This window comes from Megalobrama amblycephala, linkage group LG6 (assembly GCF_018812025.1).
Source record: "Megalobrama amblycephala isolate DHTTF-2021 linkage group LG6, ASM1881202v1, whole genome shotgun sequence".
NCBI lineage: Eukaryota > Metazoa > Chordata > Actinopteri > Cypriniformes > Xenocyprididae > Megalobrama > Megalobrama amblycephala.
This window is the reverse complement of record NC_063049.1, coordinates 34,114,761-34,133,655: the sequence shown is the minus strand read 5'-3', so window position 1 is coordinate 34,133,655 and position 18,895 is coordinate 34,114,761. Positions and strand designations below refer to the sequence as shown.

The window sequence follows — 18,895 nt, the reverse complement described above, 5'->3', positions numbered from 1 at the left end:
AGGTCTCTCCAGAGATGCTCGATTGCAACCAGTCGTCCTGTCCCTGCAGCTGAAAAACACCCCCACAGCATGATGCTGCCACCACCATGCTTCACTATTGGGACTGTATTGAACAGGTGATGAGCAGTGCCTGCTTTTCTCCGCTTAGAATTAAGGCCAAAAAGTTCTATCTTGGTCTCATCAGACCAGAGAATCTTATTTCTTACCATCTTGGAGTCCTTCAGGTGTTTTTTTAGCAAACTCCATGTGGGATTTCATGTGTCTTGCACTGAGGAGAGGCTTCCGTTGGGCCACTCTGCCATAAAGCCCCGACTGGTGGAGGGCTGCAGTGATGGTTGACTTTCTACAACTTTCTCCCATCTCCCGACTGCATCTCTGGAGCTCAGCCACAGTGATCTTTGGGCTCTTCTCCCCCGATAGCTCAGTTTGGCCGGACGGCCAGCTCTAGGAAGGGTTCTGGTCGTCCCAAACGTCTTCCATTTAAGGATTATGGAGGCCACTGTGCTCTTAGGAACCTTAAGTGCAGCAGAATTTTTTTGTAACCTTGGCCAGATCTGTGCCTTGCCACAATTCTGTCTCTGAGCTCTTCAGGCAGTTCCTTTGACCTCATGATTCTCATTTGCTCTGACATGCACTGTGAGCTGTAAGGTCTTATATAGACAGAAATGGACAGCACCTGAGTTAAATATATGAGTGTCACAGCAAAGGGTCTGAATACTGAATACTTAGGACCATGTGATATTTCAGTTTTTCTTTTTTAATAAATCTGCAAAAATGTCAACAATTCTGTGTTTTTCTGTCAATATGGGGTGCTGTGTGTACATTAATGTGGAAAAAAAAAAGAACTAAAAAGGTTTTAGCAAATGGCTGCAATATAACAAAGAGTGGAAAATTAAAGGGGGTCTAAATACTTTCCGTACCCACTGTGTGTGTGTATTTATATATATATATATATATATATATATATATGTATGAGGGGAAATGAAAATAACAGCAACTGATAGAAATTAATTCAAAATTAGAAATTATTCACATTTGACAAATACATTTGTATGTATATAGTATACAAATGTATTTGTCAAATGTGAATAATTTCTAATTTCGAATTAATTTCTATCAGTTGCTGTTATTTTCATTTCCCCTCACTGCGTTCCAGTATATAACTATTGCAGTGATGTATTATAAATATTCATAAATCCCCTTCCACTAATATTGAACAATAATAAAACACAGATATTTTGGATTCATTAAAAACTTTAATTGATTTCTTAATTGAACTTCATAAAATACATGAATATATCTATCAGCATAATGAAATTCAATGCACAAAAATAATTTAATGACAAGAGCTATACAAAATTGGGTGGGAAAAAAGTATTTTTCACAGTGTAATACAGGGTCCTTTATAATGCATATTCCAAAGCACAACAGAATCATATACAACTGGAGATAAAGAAGTTGACATATTCACATGATTCACATCAGCTGATAATTTTCGTATGTACACATGCAGCTTATGTCTTGCTGAAACAGTGGTCTTCTTTAGCTATGCTTCATTTGTCTTCGGTCTCTCCACAAAGTGAAGGTTAACCTGTCTGTCTGGCGCAAGCACTGAGCGATAGATTGACTGAACCTCACCTACAGTTGGGTCCGGTCTGATTTCAAACAACTTGATTAGCTGGAATGAAAAGATGCAATCAAAAAGCACAATTTATATGTAATACAACTATCTGGCATAAAATCAAAAATAAATCTGTCTGTTTCTCTTACCCTTGCCAAAGCCAGATGCATCTCTAATTCAGCAATGCGACGGCCAACACAGCCTCTGACTCCAAAGCCAAACGGGATTGACCCAAATGGGTTGGGTCTTGTTCTGCCATCTCGGAGCCAGCGGTCAGGTTTGAACTTCCATGCCTCTGGGAAGACTTTCTCATCACGGCTGATAACATAGTGGCACATACTGAATGTTGTCTGTTAAAAAAACAGCTGATTTAGTGATGCCAATTTCTAAACTGGCAACTCTTCTTTTCTTCCTAACAACATGAGGACAATTTACCTTTTTAGGGAAAAAGTGTCCACCAATGACAACATCATTTTCTGCAATAAGACGAGAATTTATGGGCACCACAGGATACATCCTGCACAGGAAATTATATGTGAAAAGAGATTATAATATGCAAATATATATGCAGAATTTACTGTTTGTTTGGCAACTGTCAACTTTTAGTTTGGCTTCTCAAAGATATACGATAGAAGAAAAAAAAGTGATGTGAAGCCAAGTAGGCTATGGTTTCCAATACTCAGAGTTTGTGCTCTGCTTTTCACCCATCCAAGTGCACACACACAGCAGTGAGTATTGAACACACACCTGGAGCTGTGGTTGAGCCATTTTACTGCGGCGCCCGGGGAGCGATTGGGGGTTAGGTACCTTGCTCAAGGGCACCTCAGTTGTGGGTAATGAGAGTGGAAGAGAGCGATGTTTATTCACTCCCCCCACCTATATTTCCTCCCAGAACTGAGACTGACTCTCTAACCATTAGGCCACAACTTCCCCAATGCAATCACAAAATTGCTGTCTGTAGGCAGAGTTACACAACATAATCCTCCACCTTAGTGTTTCCTTGATGACAGCTTTGAGGTAAGGCATGTTGTTCACTTCCTGTGCTGTTGGGACTCTGTCACCCTTTAAGACTCTGGTTACATCCTGATATAGAGCCTCTTGAGCTTCTGGATCTCTTGAGAGGAGATACAGTGCCCACATCATGGTGTTGGAGGTCTAGAACATGAAGAGAAACAAAGCCTTATGTTCTGTCATTATAAAACTCTTTTATATTTTGTATAAATGGTCAAAGCTAGAGTCAGTTTTTCTTACTGTGTCCACTCCAGCCAACAGCAGCTCAGAAATGCTTCCATAAAGGTCTTTACTGCTCATCTTAACATTGGAAAGCAGATAGGTGAGATACTCCCCAGCAACCTCCTGATTTGCATCCACACGCCTCTGAATGGCCTCCATCTTCATGTCAATCATCTTTCTGGCTGTGTATAATCCGTAAGTACAATACATCATCACACCGCACAACATGTCTGTATCTCTTGTAGTCGATCTGAAAAATATGTGTGAACTAACAAGCTTACAGAATTTGAATATGCCCTCCCAGCCATCGATTTGCCACTGCCAAAATGGCAAGAATTTGCGAGTCCATTTGGGCAGCATCACCACAGGGATGCTGTAGGTGAACATTTGTGCAATAGAATTAATGAAATCTTGTGTCTCGGCAGGAATCTCCTTCTCCAGGCAGCCAATGCGTGTCTCAAACAGAATGGATGAGATTCCTGTATGAGAAAAGGATCAGGCAGAAAATTCTTGTGGGCAAATGGAAAACGTGTCATGCTATTGGTTGGCACGCATAATAAATTGGCATGCACGTTAATTGTAATGATAATATAAAGAAAATAATTTGTTTTATAAAATTAATGACTTTAAAATCTATGATACAGTAAGTTTTTTGCAGCACCCAAAGCAGATCGCTGTTTCTGTTGCATGACATTATATCAGGGATCTTATAGAAGAAGGATGCCACTTAATGAACTTAATAATAAAAAAAGTTCAAATTAATTAAATTAGTAAAACTGTGTCCATAATATTTTAATATGTGGGCAAATATTTTGTGAACCAGGGAGATTGTGAATATAGACATAGGTAAAGGGGTCTACTGCGTCTTCTAATTTACACTACCATTCAAAAGTTTGGGGTCATTAAGATTCTTTGTTTTAATGAACACTTTTACTCAGCGAAGACACATTAAATTAAAATACATTCAGTTATGTTGAACTTTCTATTGAAGAAAATTTGATATCAATCATTGATAATAATAACATTTTGTTCTTTGAGCACCAAATCAGCATTAGAATGATTTCTGAAGGATCATGTGACACTGAAGACTGGAGTAATGATGCTGAAAATTCAGCTTTGGAACAAATTACAGGTGCATCTCAATAAATTAGAATGTCGTGGAAAAGTTAATTTATTTCAGTAATTCAACTCAAATTGTGGAACCCGTGTATTAAATAAATTCAATGCACACAGACTGAAGTCTGTATGCATTGAATGTGATGATTTTGTCTCACATTTAACAAAAACCCACCAATTCACTATCTCAATAAATTAGAATACTTAAAAATGAAAATAAAAATCAATAAAAAAAGGATATTTTAAACAGAAATGTCAGGCTTCTGAAAACTATGTTCATTTCTATGCACTTAAAACTTGGTTGGGCCTCCTTTTGCATGAATTACTGCATCAATGCGGCGTGGCATGGAGGCAATCAGCCTGTGGCACTACTCAGGTGTAATGGAAGCTCAGGTTGCTTTGATAGCAGCCCTCAGGTCATCTGCATTGTTGGGTCTGGTGTCTCTCATCTTCCTCTTGACAATAGCCCTTAGATTCTCTATGGGGTTCAGGTCATGCGAGTTTGCTGGCCAATCAAGCACAGTAACACCATGGTCATTGAACCAGCTTTTGGTACCTTTGGCAGTGTGGGCAGGTGCCAAATCCTGCTGGAAAATGAAATCAGCATCTCCATAAAGCTTGTCAGCAGGAGGAAGCATGAAGTGCTCTAACATTTCCTGGTAGATGGCTGCGTTGACTGTGGACTTCAGAAAACACAGTGGACCAACACCAGAAGATGGCAGCTTAAATCATCACTGACTGTGGAAACTTCACTGGACTTCAAGCAACATGGTTTCTGTGCCTCTCCTCTCTTCCTCCAGACTCTGGGACCCTGAAAATTTACTCTCATCTGAAAAGAGGACTTTGGACCTCCGAGCAACAGTCCAGTTCTTTTTCTCCTTAGCCCAGGTAAGATGCTTCTGACATTGTCTTTGGTTCAGAAGTGGCTTGGTCTGTGGAATGTGACAGTTGTAGCCCATTTCCTGGAGACGTCTGTGTGTGGTGGCTCTTGATGCACTGACTCCAGCTTCAGTCCACTCCTTTTGAAGCTCTCCTAATTTCTTAAATCGGCTTTGCCTGACAATCTTCTCAAGCCTGCGGTCATTACTTTCACTTGTACACCTTTTTCTACCACACTTTTTCCTTCCAGTCAACTTTCCATGAATATGCTTTGGCATAGAACTCTGCGAACAGCCAGCTCTTTCAGCAATGACCCTCTGTGGCTTACCCTCATTGTAGAGGGTCTTGATGATCATCTTCTGGACAACTGTCAAGTCAGCAGACTTCCCCATGACTGCTGTTGGGATTACTGACCTAAACCCAGTATTTATACCTTGAGAATGGTAATTTAATAGAACTTGAAATTAAATATTCTAATAATTTGAGATACTGATTTTTTTATTTTGATGAGCAGCAAGCTGTAATCATCAAAATTAAAACAAAGAAGTCTGGAAATATTTTACTTTATGTCTAATAAATCTAGAATATATTTAAGTTTTACTTTTTTGAATTAAATTACAGAAAAAAATACCTTTTTCATGATATTCTAATTTATTGAGATGTACCTGTACATTTAAAAAATGTATTAAAATGCAAATCAGTTTTCTTTTAAATTACATCACAAATTGTGACAATATTTCACAATATTACTGTTTTCACAGTGTTTTTGATCAAGGAAGAGAAAAAATCTTACCGTACCCAAACTTTTGAATGGTAGTGTACCTTAAATTGCTTAAATTTGACAATTAAACGGTACAGGTTATTATTTAGTATATTACTATATTTGCTAAAATATATTATGTGGGGAATAATGTTTACAAATATTGTATTTTCCAAGCAATTATGCTGCATTTTTTAAAGAATTATTTCATTTCGCCATTTGATGTGAAATGTTTAATGTTGTATAATTAGTTAATTTCACTCAAAAAATAAATAAATTTCTGTCATTAATTACTCACCCTCATGTCGTTCCAAACCTGTTCCAAATCTTCAGAACACAAATTGAGAGATTTTTGATGAAATCCGAGAGCTTTCTGACCTCCCTATAGACAGCAATGTCATAACCAATTTCAAGGCCCAGAAAAGTAGTAAAGACATCGTTAACATAGTCCATGTGACTACAGTGGTTCAACCATAATGTTATAAAGTGACAAGAATACTTTTTATATGCAAAAACAAAACAAAAATAACAATTTTATTCAACAATTTCTTCTCTTCCCTGCCAGTCTCCTACACTGTTCATGTAGTGAACGCAGGGTTCTACGTCAGAACACCGGCTCAGCATTGGCCTATGCTGTTCACATGAGCACCACAGCGCATGCGTGAGATGCTGACGCAGTAGCTGACCAATAATGAGATGCCGTTCTGACGTAGAACCTAGAGCACCTTGAGCTGCAATGTGTCTACAACTTAAACAGCGTAGGAGAATAACAGGGAAGAGAATAAATTGTTGAATAAACTCGTTATTTTTGTTTTGTTTTTGCCCACAAAAAGTATTCTCGTCGCTTCATAACATTAAGGTTGTACCACTGTAATCACAATGTCTTTACTACATTTCTGGGCTTTGAAATTGGTTATGACACTGCTGTCTATAGGGAGGTCAGAAAGCACACGTATTTCATTAAAAATATCTTAATTTGTGTTCTGAAGATGAACGAAGGTCTTACGGGTTTGGAACGACATGAGGGTGAGGAATTCATGACAGAAATTTCAGTTTTGGGTTTACATTAACAAAGGTTAGAAATGCTGTAAAAATACATTGCTCATAGTTAGTTCATGTTAACTAATGTATTAAGGGTTACCAATTTTATCTCATTTTAAGTGCGTATTGAGAGAAAATACCTTCAAGGGAGAAGCGGTAAAGCTCATTGGTCAAGTTAGGGACAAGATCACCAGTGGGGCTCATTTCCCGCAGATAGTAAATCCGTTTGATGAAGTCTGTGACCACCGCATTGATCACATCTCCATACTGAACAGAGTCCTTTGGATGCAGCATGCGTTTGTTCAGCACTCTCCGCAGTTTGTACCATTTCTCTCCTTCTCTGTTGAAGAACATATTCTCTTTACAGAAGGGCAACAAAAACAACACAACCTGATAAGTTTGCTTAACACCACACAGCTATATTAGCCAAATGCACTTTGGCCTCATAAAATCTTGTCTAGTCTTACATAATGTACAGGTTGCAAAACAAACAAATGTTACAGATACAGAATCATTGTGCCAAATGTTTTTACTCTGTGATAGGGCCGTAGCCGATGCCTCTCATGTCACGATACTCTGTCCACAGAGTCATGTCTCCTCTGCAAGGAAACTTCTCATCTTTTCTAAGGAGTTCCTCCAGTAAGTCCACAGTGTTTATTGAAATGGATTGTAATTTTCCAACGTTCACTTTATACATGGGGCCATGAAGCTCATTTTCATATATCTGGAGAGATGAAAAACAAGAGGTGAAGAACAAACATAACAGGCTAGCGAAAAGTAAATCTGGTTGATTTTCAGATAAATTGCAACGAATCTCTAAATCGGTTCAGAGCAACAAATAAACAAGTATACTGAATTATTCAATTATTCAAGTGTTCAATTATACAACAGTTGTTTCCTTTCTATTCAGTGTCGTAAAGGCAAAACAGTGACAGCGTGAGTACATAAAGGGAGGCAGAAATCATTGTAACAGTTCTACAGTTACAGTCACATGATAAATAAACTACAGCTGTGTCTCTCTGTACCTGTAGCTCATGCATGCGATTCATGTACCCTTTAAAGATCGCTGTGTACAGCATCCTAAATGTTGTGATCTCTGGGAGGTCAGCCACAGTCTTGAGCTTCCCGTGGCTGTCCTGGACAGTGACAGAAGCAGCAGCATTACCCACTGCCCCTCTCCTGATGTCCGTGGTCACTGTCGTGGGCCTCTGAAGACCAAATCCAATCCTTCTTTCTGCAGAGCTCAATGCAAAACGAACAGCCATTATGGAAGCAAGGAGAAAAGTGAAGGAAACACCGATCCTGTTTCACATGGGAGGGAGAGGGAGGTGGGGCAAAAGCCTCTCTAGTTAACCCTTCACTATCTTTTGCAATGTAATATTGTACACGTTTTTGTGAAACACAATTCACATGCACATATGACATATATATATATATATATTTATACATGCATACATATGTATATAGTATACAAATGTATTTGTCAAATGTGATGTCATTTAATTAATTTCTATCAGTTTTCTGTTATTTTCATTTCCCCTCACTGCGTTCCAATATATAACTACTGCAGTGATGTATTATAAATATTCATAAATCCCCTTCCACTAATATTGAACAATAATAAAACACAGATATTTTGGATTCATTAAAAACTTTAATTGATTTCTTAATTGAACTTCATAAAATACATGAATATATCTATCAGCATAATGAAATACAATGCACAAAAATAATTTAATGGTAAGAGCTATACAAAATTGGGTGGGAAAAAAGTATTTTTCACAGTGTAATACAGGGTCCTTTATAATGCATATTCCAAAGCACAACAGAATCATATACAACTGGAGATAAAGAAGTTGACATATTCACATGATTCACTTCAGCTGATCATTTTCGTATGTACACATGCAGCTTATGTCTTGCTGAAACAGTGGTCTTCTTTAGCTATGCTTCACGTGTCTTCGGTCTCTCCACAAAGTGGAGGTTAACCTGTCTGTCTGGAGCAAGCACTGTGCGATTGACTGACTGAACCTCACCTACAGTTGGATCCGGTCTGATTTCAAACAACTTGATTAGCTGGAATGAAAAGATGCAATCAAAAAGCACAATTTAATGTAATTATACAAAATAATTTTACAAAATAATGTAATACAACTGTCTGGCACAAAATCAAAAATAAATCAGTCTGTTTCTCTTACCCTTGCCAAAGCCAGATGCATCTCTAATTCAGCAATGCGACGGCCAACACAGCCTCTGACTCCAAACCCAAACGGGATTGACCCAAATGGGTTGGGTCTTGTTCTGCCATCTCGGAGCCAGCGGTCAGGTTTGAACTTTCGTGGTTCTGGGAAGACTTTCTCATCACGGCTGATTGCATAGTGGCACAGAGTGAATGTTGTCTGTTAAAAAAACAGCTGATTTAGTGATGCCAATTTCTAAACTGGCAACTATTCTTTTCTTCCTAACAACATGAGGATAATTTACCTTTTTAGGGAAAAAGTGTCCACCAATGACAACATCATTTTCTGAAATAAGACGAGAATTCATAGGCACCACAGGATACATCCTGCACAGGAAATTACATGTTAAAAGAGATTATAATATGCAAATATATATGCAGAATTTGCTGTTTGGTTGGCAACTGTCAACTTTTAGTTTGGCTTCTCAAAGATATACGATAGAAGAAAAAAAGTGATGTGAAGCCAAGTATGGTTTCCAATACTCAGAGTTTGTGCTCTGCTTTTCACCCATCCAAGTGCACACACACAGCAGCGAGTATTGAACACACACCTGGACCTGTGGTTGAGCCATTATACTGCGGCACCCGGGGAGCGATTGGGGGTTAAGTACCTTGCTCAAGGGCACCTCAGTTGTGGGTAATGAGAGTGGAAGAGAGCGCTGTTCATTCACTCCCCCCACCTATATTTCCTCCCAGAACTGAGACTGACTCTCTAACCATTAGGCCACAACTTCCCCAATGCAATCACAAAATTGCTGTCTGTAGGCAGAGTTACACAACATAATCCTCCACCTTAGTGTTTCCTTGATGACAGCTTTAAGGTAAGGCATGTTGTTCACTTCCTGTGCTGTTGGGACTCTGTCGCCCTTTAAGACTCTGGTTACATCCTGATATAGAGCCTCTTGAGCTTCTGGATCTCTTGAGAGGAGATACAGTGCCCACATCATGGTGTTGGAGGTCTAGAACATGAAGAGAAACAAAACCTTATGTTCTGTCATTATAAAACACTTATTTATTTTGTATAAATGGTCAAAGCTAGAGTCAAATCTTCTTACTGTGTCCACTCCAGCCAACAGCAGCTCAGAAATGCTTCCATAAACGTCTTTACTGCTCATCTTAACATTGGAAAGCAGATAGGTGAGATACTCCCCAGCAACCTCCTGATTTGCATCCACACGCCTCTGAATGGCCTCCATCTTCATGTCAATCATCTTTCCGGCTGTGCATAATCCGTAAGCACAATACATCATCACACCGCACAACATGTCTGTATCTCTTGTAGTCTATCTGAAAAACTTGTGAACTAACAAGCTTACCAAATCTGAATATGCCCTCCCAGCCATTGAGGTACCACTGCCAAAATGGCAAGTAATTGCGAGTCCATTTGGGCAGCACCACCACAGGCATGCTGTAGGTGAACATTTGTGCAATAGAATTAATGAAATCTTGTGTCTCAGCAGGAATCTCCTTCTCCAGGCAGCCAATGCGTGTCTCAAACAGAATGGATGAGATTCCTGTATGAGAAAAGGATCGGGCAAAAAATTCACAATTATTGTGGGCAATTGAAAAATTCTTTCCCTTTATTTAACCAGATAAAACTTTCTGAGATTAAAAATCTCTTTTACAGAAGTGACCTGGCCAAGATGAGCAGCACAGAATTCTTAAAAACACAAACACAGTAAAGACACATCATCAGTACAAATCAAAAACATTTACGAATCATTTCTTCCTTTAACAGCTCGCTAATAAAAGATTTGAAAGTGTTCATCGACACCGGGGTCTGTGATTTCAAGTCATTTTGTAAAAAGTTCCAATTACTGGGTGCCACGTACCGAAAGGCTTATTTTCCAAATCCAGTTCGTATAGATGGAACTGAAAGGATGTACAAATCTTGTCAACGCAAAGAATAAGCTCCAAAAGATTTATGTTGGGTAAGGGAGCAAAGATAAGGAGGCAACTGGCCCAAGATGGATTTATAAATAAAAAGGTACCAGTGCTTACGTCTGCGTGTTGATAATGACGACCAACCGACTCTGTTATACAGCTCACAATGGTGAGTGCTATAATTACAATTTAATATAAAACTAAGTGCACCATGATATAAAATATCCAAAGAATTTAAAAGTTTGGTAGTTGCTGATTTATACAAAATATCTCCGTAATCAAGGACAGGAATAAAAGTGGCGGAAACTAATCTTTTTTTTGCTTCGAAAGAGAAGCAGGATTTATTTCTAAAATAAAACCCTAGTTTTATTTTAATGTGTCATGTTATTGGTTGGCATGCATGATAAATTAGCATGTACATTATTTGTAACTATAATATTAAGACTATAGTTTGTTTTATAAAATGGATCTTTAAAATCTACGATACAGTAAGTTTGTTGCAGCACCCAAAGCAGATCACTGTTTCTGTCGCATGACAACATTATATCTGGGATCTTATAGCAGAAGGATGCCACTCTGTAAAAAAAAACTTAATAATAAAAATATATCTTAATACTTTAAACTATTTTATTAAGTTTGAAATAACTGAATTAATAAATGTAATTAATAAAACTGTGTCCAGTATATTTTAATATTGCGTCTTCTACACTACCGTTCAAAAATTTGGGCTCCGTAAGATTATTATTATTATTTTTAATTAATATTTTTATTCAGCAAAGACACATTAAATTAAAATAAATAAATGCAGTTCTTTTAAACTTTCTATTCATTGAAGGAAAAAAAAATATGCCAAAGTTTCACAAAAAAAGGTTAATAAATGCTGTAAAAAAAAAAAAAATTATTGCTCATAGTTAGTTCAATTAACTAATGCATTAACTAAATGTTAAGAAATTAGACAATTGTAAAGTATTACTGATTTTATCTCATTTCAAGTGCATATGGAGAGGAAATACCTTCAAGGGAGAAGCGGTAAAGCTCGTTGGTCAAGTTAGGGACAAGATCACCAGTGGGGCTCATTTCCCGCAGATAGTAAATCCGTTTGATGAAGTCTGTGACCACCGCATTGACCACATCTCCATACTGAACAGAGTCCTTTGGATGCAGCATGCGTTTGTTCAGCACTGCCCGCAGTTTGTACCATTTCTCTCCTTCTCTGTTGAAGAACATATTCTCTTTTCAGAAGGGCAACAAAAACAACATAACCTGATAAGTTTACATAACACCACACAGCTATATAAGCCAAATGCACTTTGGCCTCATAAAATCTCCACACGTCTAGTCTCATGTACAGGTTGCAAAACATACAAATGTTATAGATACAGAATCATTGTGCCAAATGTTTTTACTCTGTGAAAGGGCCGTAGCCGATGCCTCTCATGTCACGATACTCTGTCCACAGAGTCATGTCTCCTCTGGAAGGAAACTTCTCATCTTTTCTTAGGAGTTCCTCCAGTAAGTCCACACTGTTTATTGAAATGGACTGGAAGTTTCCAGCATTCACTTTGTACAAGGGGCCATAAAGCTGTTTTTCATATAACTGGAGAAATGAAAAACAAGAGGTGAAGAACAAACAAGATGTGGAAATTGCATCGCATCTCCAAACTGGTTTAGAGCAACAAAACAGTGACAGTGTGAGTACATAAAGGGAGGCAGAAATAATTTTAACAGTTCTACAGTTAGTCACATGATAAATAAACCACAGCTGTGTCTCTTTGTACCTGTAGCTCATGCATGCGATTCATGTACCCTTTAAAGATCAGTCTGCACAGCATCCTAAATGTTGTGATCTCTGGGAGGTCAGCCACAGTCTTGAGCTTCCCGTGGCTGTCCTGAACAGTGACAGAAGCAGCAGCATTACCCACTGTCCTTCTCCTGATATCCGTGGTCACTGTCGTGGGCCTCAGAAGACCAAATCCAATCCTTCTTTCTGCAGAGCTCAATGCAAAACGAACAGCCATTACGGAAGCAGGGAGAAGAGTGAAGGAAACACTGATCCTGTTTCACATGGGAGGGAGAGGGAGGTGGGGCAAAAGCCTCTCTAGTTAACCCTTCACTATCTTTTGCAATGTAATATTGCATGTTTTTTTCTTCTTTTAAACAGGTGAAACACCATTCTCAAGCACATAATGATACTTCAACTCTAGAGAAAATGGAAATTTACTTCACTCAAAAATGTCATTCTTTACTCACCCTCATGTCATTTTAAAACCCTTGTCTTTCCTCTGTGGAACACAAAAGATGTTCTTTTTCATACAATGAAAGTGAATGATGACCACAGCTGCCCCTGGTCCCCGGAAAACAGTAGTGTGAACATTCTGCTAAATTTCTTCTTTGGCGTTACATCATAGAAATGAGGTCAAATAGGTTTGGAATGACATGAGGTTAAGGAAACGATGACAGATTTCAATCTGGTGAACTATCCCTTTAACATTAACCTCTGTACCAATTCCTACAGGGCGTAGTGAAAAAACACAAACAAAAGGTTTTGAACCTTTTCAAAATCACATACCTGTTTTACAATGGCTCTTTTCCCTAAAAGAAATGTGCTGAATGTTTAGTACATTTTTTTTCAATCACCTAAAAAAGGTTAGATAACATATTGATGTTAAGTGCAAAAAATAGATTTCTCTCTGAGCCAAGTAAATATTATAACAATTAATACATCATTCACATCTGTTGTTGTGTAACCAATACCAATAACAAAGGAAAATAGACAAATTTTCCACAAGTTGGATTTTATTGCTCCAAATGTGTGGAGAGTCCTTATCCAGACGGTGTAAATGTCAAAGAATGATTCAACCACACTGTTTATCACTCGCCTGTTGCTCAGTCTGCATCATTCAAAAGTCTGTATTGTCTCTGTAGGTATTCACTGCTTGATCTCTGCAATGTTTTTGATGGAGCCAGCCGGGTCTGTCTTGTAGAGCATAAAGTGTCCTTGTACCTGAGCGGCGCTGATGTCTGTGTGTGCTGCCAGCGCCTGCTCGGCGAACCTCTCTGCCTCGGCCGCAGACTCCTGAGGGTAAAACCTCCGGAACATCTGAGTCAGCTGCCAGTGAGAGCAGTGGCCCACGTACTGCTTCAGATCAACACGGCCAGGTCGGACAAGAGCCGGATCCAGTCTTCAGCACACAGAGGGAAAAAAAAAAAAAAGAAGAGAAATGGGAGAAAGGAAACAATACCGTGTCACCAATACCAAGAAAAACACACGGTTCACGGTTGCAGGTGTTCATGACTACTGGGTACTTCATTCATTATTACTGGATTTAAAAAAAAAATATATATATTTTATTAAGATTTCACAAAAAGCGATTTAAAGAGAAACTAGAGCATTATATATTGAATGAATGAATATTAGATTTTTTTAAACAAAATATATTTTGTATTAAAATTTGTATTATTGTTATATATTAAATATATATTCTGTCATCGATTACTCGGTTCAAAAGACTTTTAATGGAAGGACAGAAAACTATCAGATTTCAAAATATCTTTATTTGTGTTTTGAAGATGAACAAAAGTCTTATGAGTTTGGAAGAACATAAAAGGTAAAATAAATTGATGACAGAATTTACATTTTTGGTTGAACTAACCCTTTAATTATAATAAATATATCTGAATACATCTGACTATCACTACCTTGCATTGTTAAACAAACTTTATTGCCAAAAGGCAAAAGGGCAAAACAATCAATCAGGATTTTACATTCCAAAGTACAACAAACCAAAAGGTAATGCATAATTCATGATGAACAAGTTGCAGTAATGAGTTTTACCTGTCAATGAAATTAGTTGTCATAAACACAATTCGGGCCTCTGAAGATGCAACTCCATCCAGAGCGTTCAAAAGTCCACTGAAAGTGAGCCTTCCCATACCCTGAAAAGCCAGTGGATCTGTAAGAACACATGGAAAGAAAGATTGAATTACATCAACAAATGCAGGAATATTCCACTGTACTGTTGACGTTATGGCAAGGGCCCAACCTTGATTATCATGATTAATCACATGTGATGGTAATTACATTATATTATAAATAGACAGAATTCAGAAGCACAACAGTCTGTGACACATACTCTCTGTGGGCTGAAGCTCCCGGCTGACGAAGGCTGCATCCACGTCCTCTAGCAGGATGATGCTTTGCTGCGGAGCGACACTCAGCAGGTGGTTGAGGCGATCGTCAGACAGGCTGCGGTCACTGAGACTCATCAGACAGATGCTGTAACCCAGCTCACCTGCCAGCGCAGTTCTGAAATACCATCAGAATAGTAAGACTCCAAAGCGTGTAAAATTGCTTTTTTGCAAGCAGCAATACTATACCATTTAAAAAGTCAGATGTTATTTGCACTGCATGTATAAATAGCAGCATATGCTATTTGCATTTTGTCTAGCAACATATACTATTAAAGAATAATACATACATATATACAAAATAGTACATTACTGTTCAAAAAGTTTGGGGTCTGAACAATGTTTTAATGTTTTTGAAAGAAGTCTCTTAAGCTCACCAAGGCTGCAATTACAGTGGTGTAAAAAAGTGGGTTGGAGGGTTTTCGAGCATGAACCACCTTTTTAAGGTCATACCACAGCATCTCAACAGGATTGAGGTCAGGACTTTGACTAGGCCACTCCAAAGTCTTCATTTTGTTTTTCTTCAGCCATTCAGAGGTGGACTTGCTGGTGTGTTTTGGATCATTGTCCTGCTGCAGAACCCAAGTTCGCTTCAACTTGAGGTCACGAACAGATGGCCGGACATTGTCCTTCAGGATTTTTTGGTAGACAGCAGAATTCATGGTTCCATTTATCACAGCAAGTCTTCCAGATCCTGAAGCAGCAAAACAGCCCCATCACACTACCACCACCATATTTTACTGTTGGTATGATGTTCTTTTTCTGAAATGCTGTGTTACTTTTACGTCAGATGAAATGGGACACAGACCTTCCAAAAAGTTCAACTTTTGTCTCGTCAGTCCACAGAGTATTTTCCCAAAAGTCTTGGGGATCATCAAGATGTTTTCTTGCAAAACTGAGACAAGCCTTTATGTTTTTTGCTCAGCAGCGGTTTTCGTCTTGGAACTCTGCCATGCAGGCCATTTTTGCCCAGTCTCTTTCTTATGGTGGAGTCATGAACACTGATCTTAACTAAGGCAAGTGAGGCCTGCAGTTCTTTGGATGTTGTTGTGGGATCTTTTGTGACCTCTTGGATGAGTCATCGCTGTGCTCTTGGGGTAATTTTAGTCAGCCGGCCACTCCTGGGAAGGTTCACCACTGTTCCATGTTATCACCATTTGTGGATAATGGCTCTCACTGTGGTTCACTGGAGTCCCAAAGCTTTAGAAATGTCTTTATAACCTTTTCCAGACTCATAGATCTCAATTACTTTCTTTCTCATTTGTTCCTGAATTTCTTTGGATCTCAACATGATGTGTAGTTTTTGAGGATCTTTTGGTCTACTTCACTTTGTCAGGCAGGTCCTATTTAAGTGATTTCTTGATTGCGAACAGGTGTGGCAGTAATCAGGCCTGGGTGTGGCTAGAGAAACTGAACTCAGGTGTGATAAACCAGAGTTAAGTTATGTTTTATCAGCAGGTGGCAAGCACTTTTTCACACAGGGCCATGTGGGTTTGGATTTTGTTTTCCCTTCATAATAAAACCTTCTTTTAAAAACTGCATGTTGTGTTTACTTGTGTTATCTTTGATTCATATTTAAATTTGTTTGATGATCTGAAACATTAAAGTGTGACAAACATGCAAAAAAAAAAAAAAAAAAAAATCAGGAAGGGGGCAAACACTTTTTCACACCACTGTATTTGTTCAAAACAACAGTAACAATAGTGAAATATTATGATTATAAATTAATTATTTTGTGTTTTAATACATTTAAATGAAATGTATTCCTGTGATGGCAAAGCTGATTTTTCAGCATCATTACTCCAGTCTTCAGTGTCACATGATCTTTCTGAAATCATTCTAATATGCTGATTTGCTGATCAAGAAACATTTATTTTTATTATTATCAATGATGAAAACAGTTGTGCTGCTTAATATGTCTGGAAAATTTGATACATTTTCCCAGGATTCTTTGATGAATAGAAAGTTCAAAAGAACAGCATTTCAATTTAATGTGTCCTTGCTGAATGAAAGAATTAATCTCTTTCAAAAAAACACAATTCGCCCCTCTGATATTTATTTATAATTGAACATCACCAGCCACTGTTGTTGTAGCTTTGACTGCACTAGACTTCTGGGGTACAAACTGCACCCTATATAAAACAATACTTTATAAGACACTATTATTCATTCATAGTAACATAAGAAAGTAACTGTACTTACATAAAGCTGCTCTTTCCACAGCCTGGGGGTCCATATAGCAGATAGCCCCTCCTATATGGAATGCCTTATTGAAGCATATTCAAAAACAAACTGAAATTAGATATGAATTAAAAGATAAAACAAAAGTAGTACTTTTATTTATAACAATGATTTCTAGTGACATTAGAGATGTGCATGCCTTTTTTGCTCATATGGAAGTTTTTTTGACTAAAGTTATTATTTCACCTCTGTCAGTGTACCACTTAGGATTGCCTATGAATTCTTTTACATCATCCACAATCCTCTCCGCCAAACCATTCTCCAGCACTACTGAAGACAGGGGTCGTCGTCGCCTTGGAAACCCGAATGGCCTCCACTCAGCTCCAAGTGCAGTGTACATCACAGTCCGGCCCTCTTCCTGCTTTAAAGCAAGTTCACGTGCTGCACGGACACAGAATCAATCATTAAGGCTGCAAAACATTTCTAAAGAATTCAGCTGACAGTCACATACCTTCTTGAAGTATGTTGAAGAATATCTGTCGGTCTCTGCCCAGAGCAGTGAAGGTGACAGACTCCCAGGGTGTTCCAGTGTGCAGGTCCACCATCTGCTTTTCCCTGGTCCTCTCCACTCTGATCCACTTCCTGCCATACCTGAAAACACAGCCATGATTAGTGAGATGAATACCTAGATGTGCTGCTTTTATCCCTGTAAGTAATGTAACAATAAGGGGTATAATGAGCAGAACTGCACATTGACTGGTAATGCTAGTTAGTCCTTACGAAGATAGCAGCTATACATAATAAAATTAATATTATAAATATACAAAAAAATAAATAAATAAATTATGATCTTACCAAATTATATGGTTGCCTGGACTTGGATGGAAATCAAACTGTGTATGGACTCGCCCACTCTCATGCTGCATATATGAGGTCTCAACACTCAGATGCTGGGTGTGTTTGGCATGTTTAGTGATCCAGCTTAAGAGCCAATGATAACTTTTATCTCTGCTGGGGACCTCCAGTGTGATCATGTAATTTCTCCTAAAAAAGATCATGCCAAACTGTGCCCCTTTTCTGGCAACTGCAAGTGCTGTGCCAATACCAACTAGCCCAAATCCTGCCCCAAAGTAAGGGTTGTCCTTCAGGGCTCCAATGAAATCTGACAGGGTCATGATGAAGGTGTCTTCAGGTTCTCCTAAGCAATTAACTAAAGTCTTTTTGTCCCTTCCAAGCAATATGCATCCTACATTCACAGCACATGAGGTGAAACCATTTTCATTTTGACGAGAGACTGATAAAACATACAAAGCTGTCACTAATCAGGTCTATATTTTTTATTTAAATAAATGCAGAATTAAAAAGTCACTATACTTACGGTAGTGCAAATATCACACCGCATTTTACAAACAACATTTTCTCTGTTAGCTTAAAACAGTCAAACGAAAAAGGTGTGAATCAGATAAATAGTGCAATAAAGCAGAGCCTGCCTACAGTTACCACTCGTTCTCTCTCAATGCAGCGTGAACAAATCATTCTTTTGGGTGAGTCGAATCTTTTCAATGACTCGGTTGAATCGATTCAAATATCAGTCCTACTTTAAATTCGTGTTTTTTTAACCAGGTCTGCGTCTCAATGTGCATACTATCCATCCTAAATAGTATGTGACATTAGTAATATTCACTACTATTTAGGGTTGATAGTATGCACATTGGGATGTTCTTTCTGGCAAACTGTTCAAAAGAACCGATTC

The 18,895-nt window shown here is 38.3% G+C and overlaps 3 protein-coding genes across 5 annotated transcripts; all 3 read right to left on the bottom strand.

Moving 5' to 3' along the window:
* Nucleotides 1-1,236: 1,236 nt before the first annotated feature.
* LOC125270559 (sterol 26-hydroxylase, mitochondrial-like) lies at nt 1,237-7,964 on the bottom strand. Of its 2 annotated transcripts, none has more exons than XM_048194261.1 (9): nt 7,676-7,964; nt 7,184-7,374; nt 6,791-6,990; nt 3,136-3,333; nt 2,873-3,036; nt 2,610-2,776; nt 2,057-2,138; nt 1,771-1,971; nt 1,237-1,678 (listed from the first exon to the last, which is right to left on the bottom strand). In XM_048194261.1, exons 1-9 carry the CDS (start codon nt 7,913-7,915, stop codon nt 1,547-1,549), a joined length of 1,575 nt encoding a protein of 524 aa, XP_048050218.1. In that variant the 5' UTR covers nt 7,916-7,964; the 3' UTR covers nt 1,237-1,546. The 2 variants fall into 2 exon arrangements, with proteins under 2 accessions (XP_048050218.1, XP_048050219.1); XM_048194262.1 differs by having other exon boundaries at nt 7,704-7,838.
* Nucleotides 7,965-8,284: 320 nt separating this feature from the next.
* LOC125270558 (sterol 26-hydroxylase, mitochondrial-like) lies at nt 8,285-13,401 on the bottom strand. Its single transcript, XM_048194260.1, has 9 exons — nt 12,552-13,401; nt 12,180-12,370; nt 11,787-11,986; nt 10,206-10,403; nt 9,945-10,108; nt 9,682-9,848; nt 9,135-9,216; nt 8,849-9,049; nt 8,285-8,726 (listed from the first exon to the last, which is right to left on the bottom strand). Exons 1-9 carry the CDS (start codon nt 12,789-12,791, stop codon nt 8,595-8,597), a joined length of 1,575 nt encoding a protein of 524 aa, XP_048050217.1. The 5' UTR covers nt 12,792-13,401; the 3' UTR covers nt 8,285-8,594.
* A 150-nt stretch (nt 13,402-13,551) lies between these two features.
* Nucleotides 13,552-18,677, bottom strand: LOC125270560 (mitochondrial chaperone BCS1). Of its 2 annotated transcripts, none has more exons than XM_048194263.1 (8): nt 18,521-18,677; nt 17,998-18,436; nt 17,654-17,793; nt 17,389-17,583; nt 17,164-17,227; nt 14,907-15,079; nt 14,609-14,726; nt 13,552-13,955 (listed from the first exon to the last, which is right to left on the bottom strand). In XM_048194263.1, the coding sequence occupies exons 2-8, from the start codon at nt 18,315-18,317 to the stop codon at nt 13,703-13,705; spliced, it is 1,263 nt and encodes a 420-aa protein (XP_048050220.1). In that variant the 5' UTR covers nt 18,318-18,436; nt 18,521-18,677; the 3' UTR covers nt 13,552-13,702. The 2 variants fall into 2 exon arrangements, with proteins under 2 accessions (XP_048050220.1, XP_048050221.1); XM_048194264.1 differs by having other exon boundaries at nt 17,998-18,388; nt 18,521-18,676.
* Between the last annotated feature and the right edge of the window lie 218 nt (nt 18,678-18,895).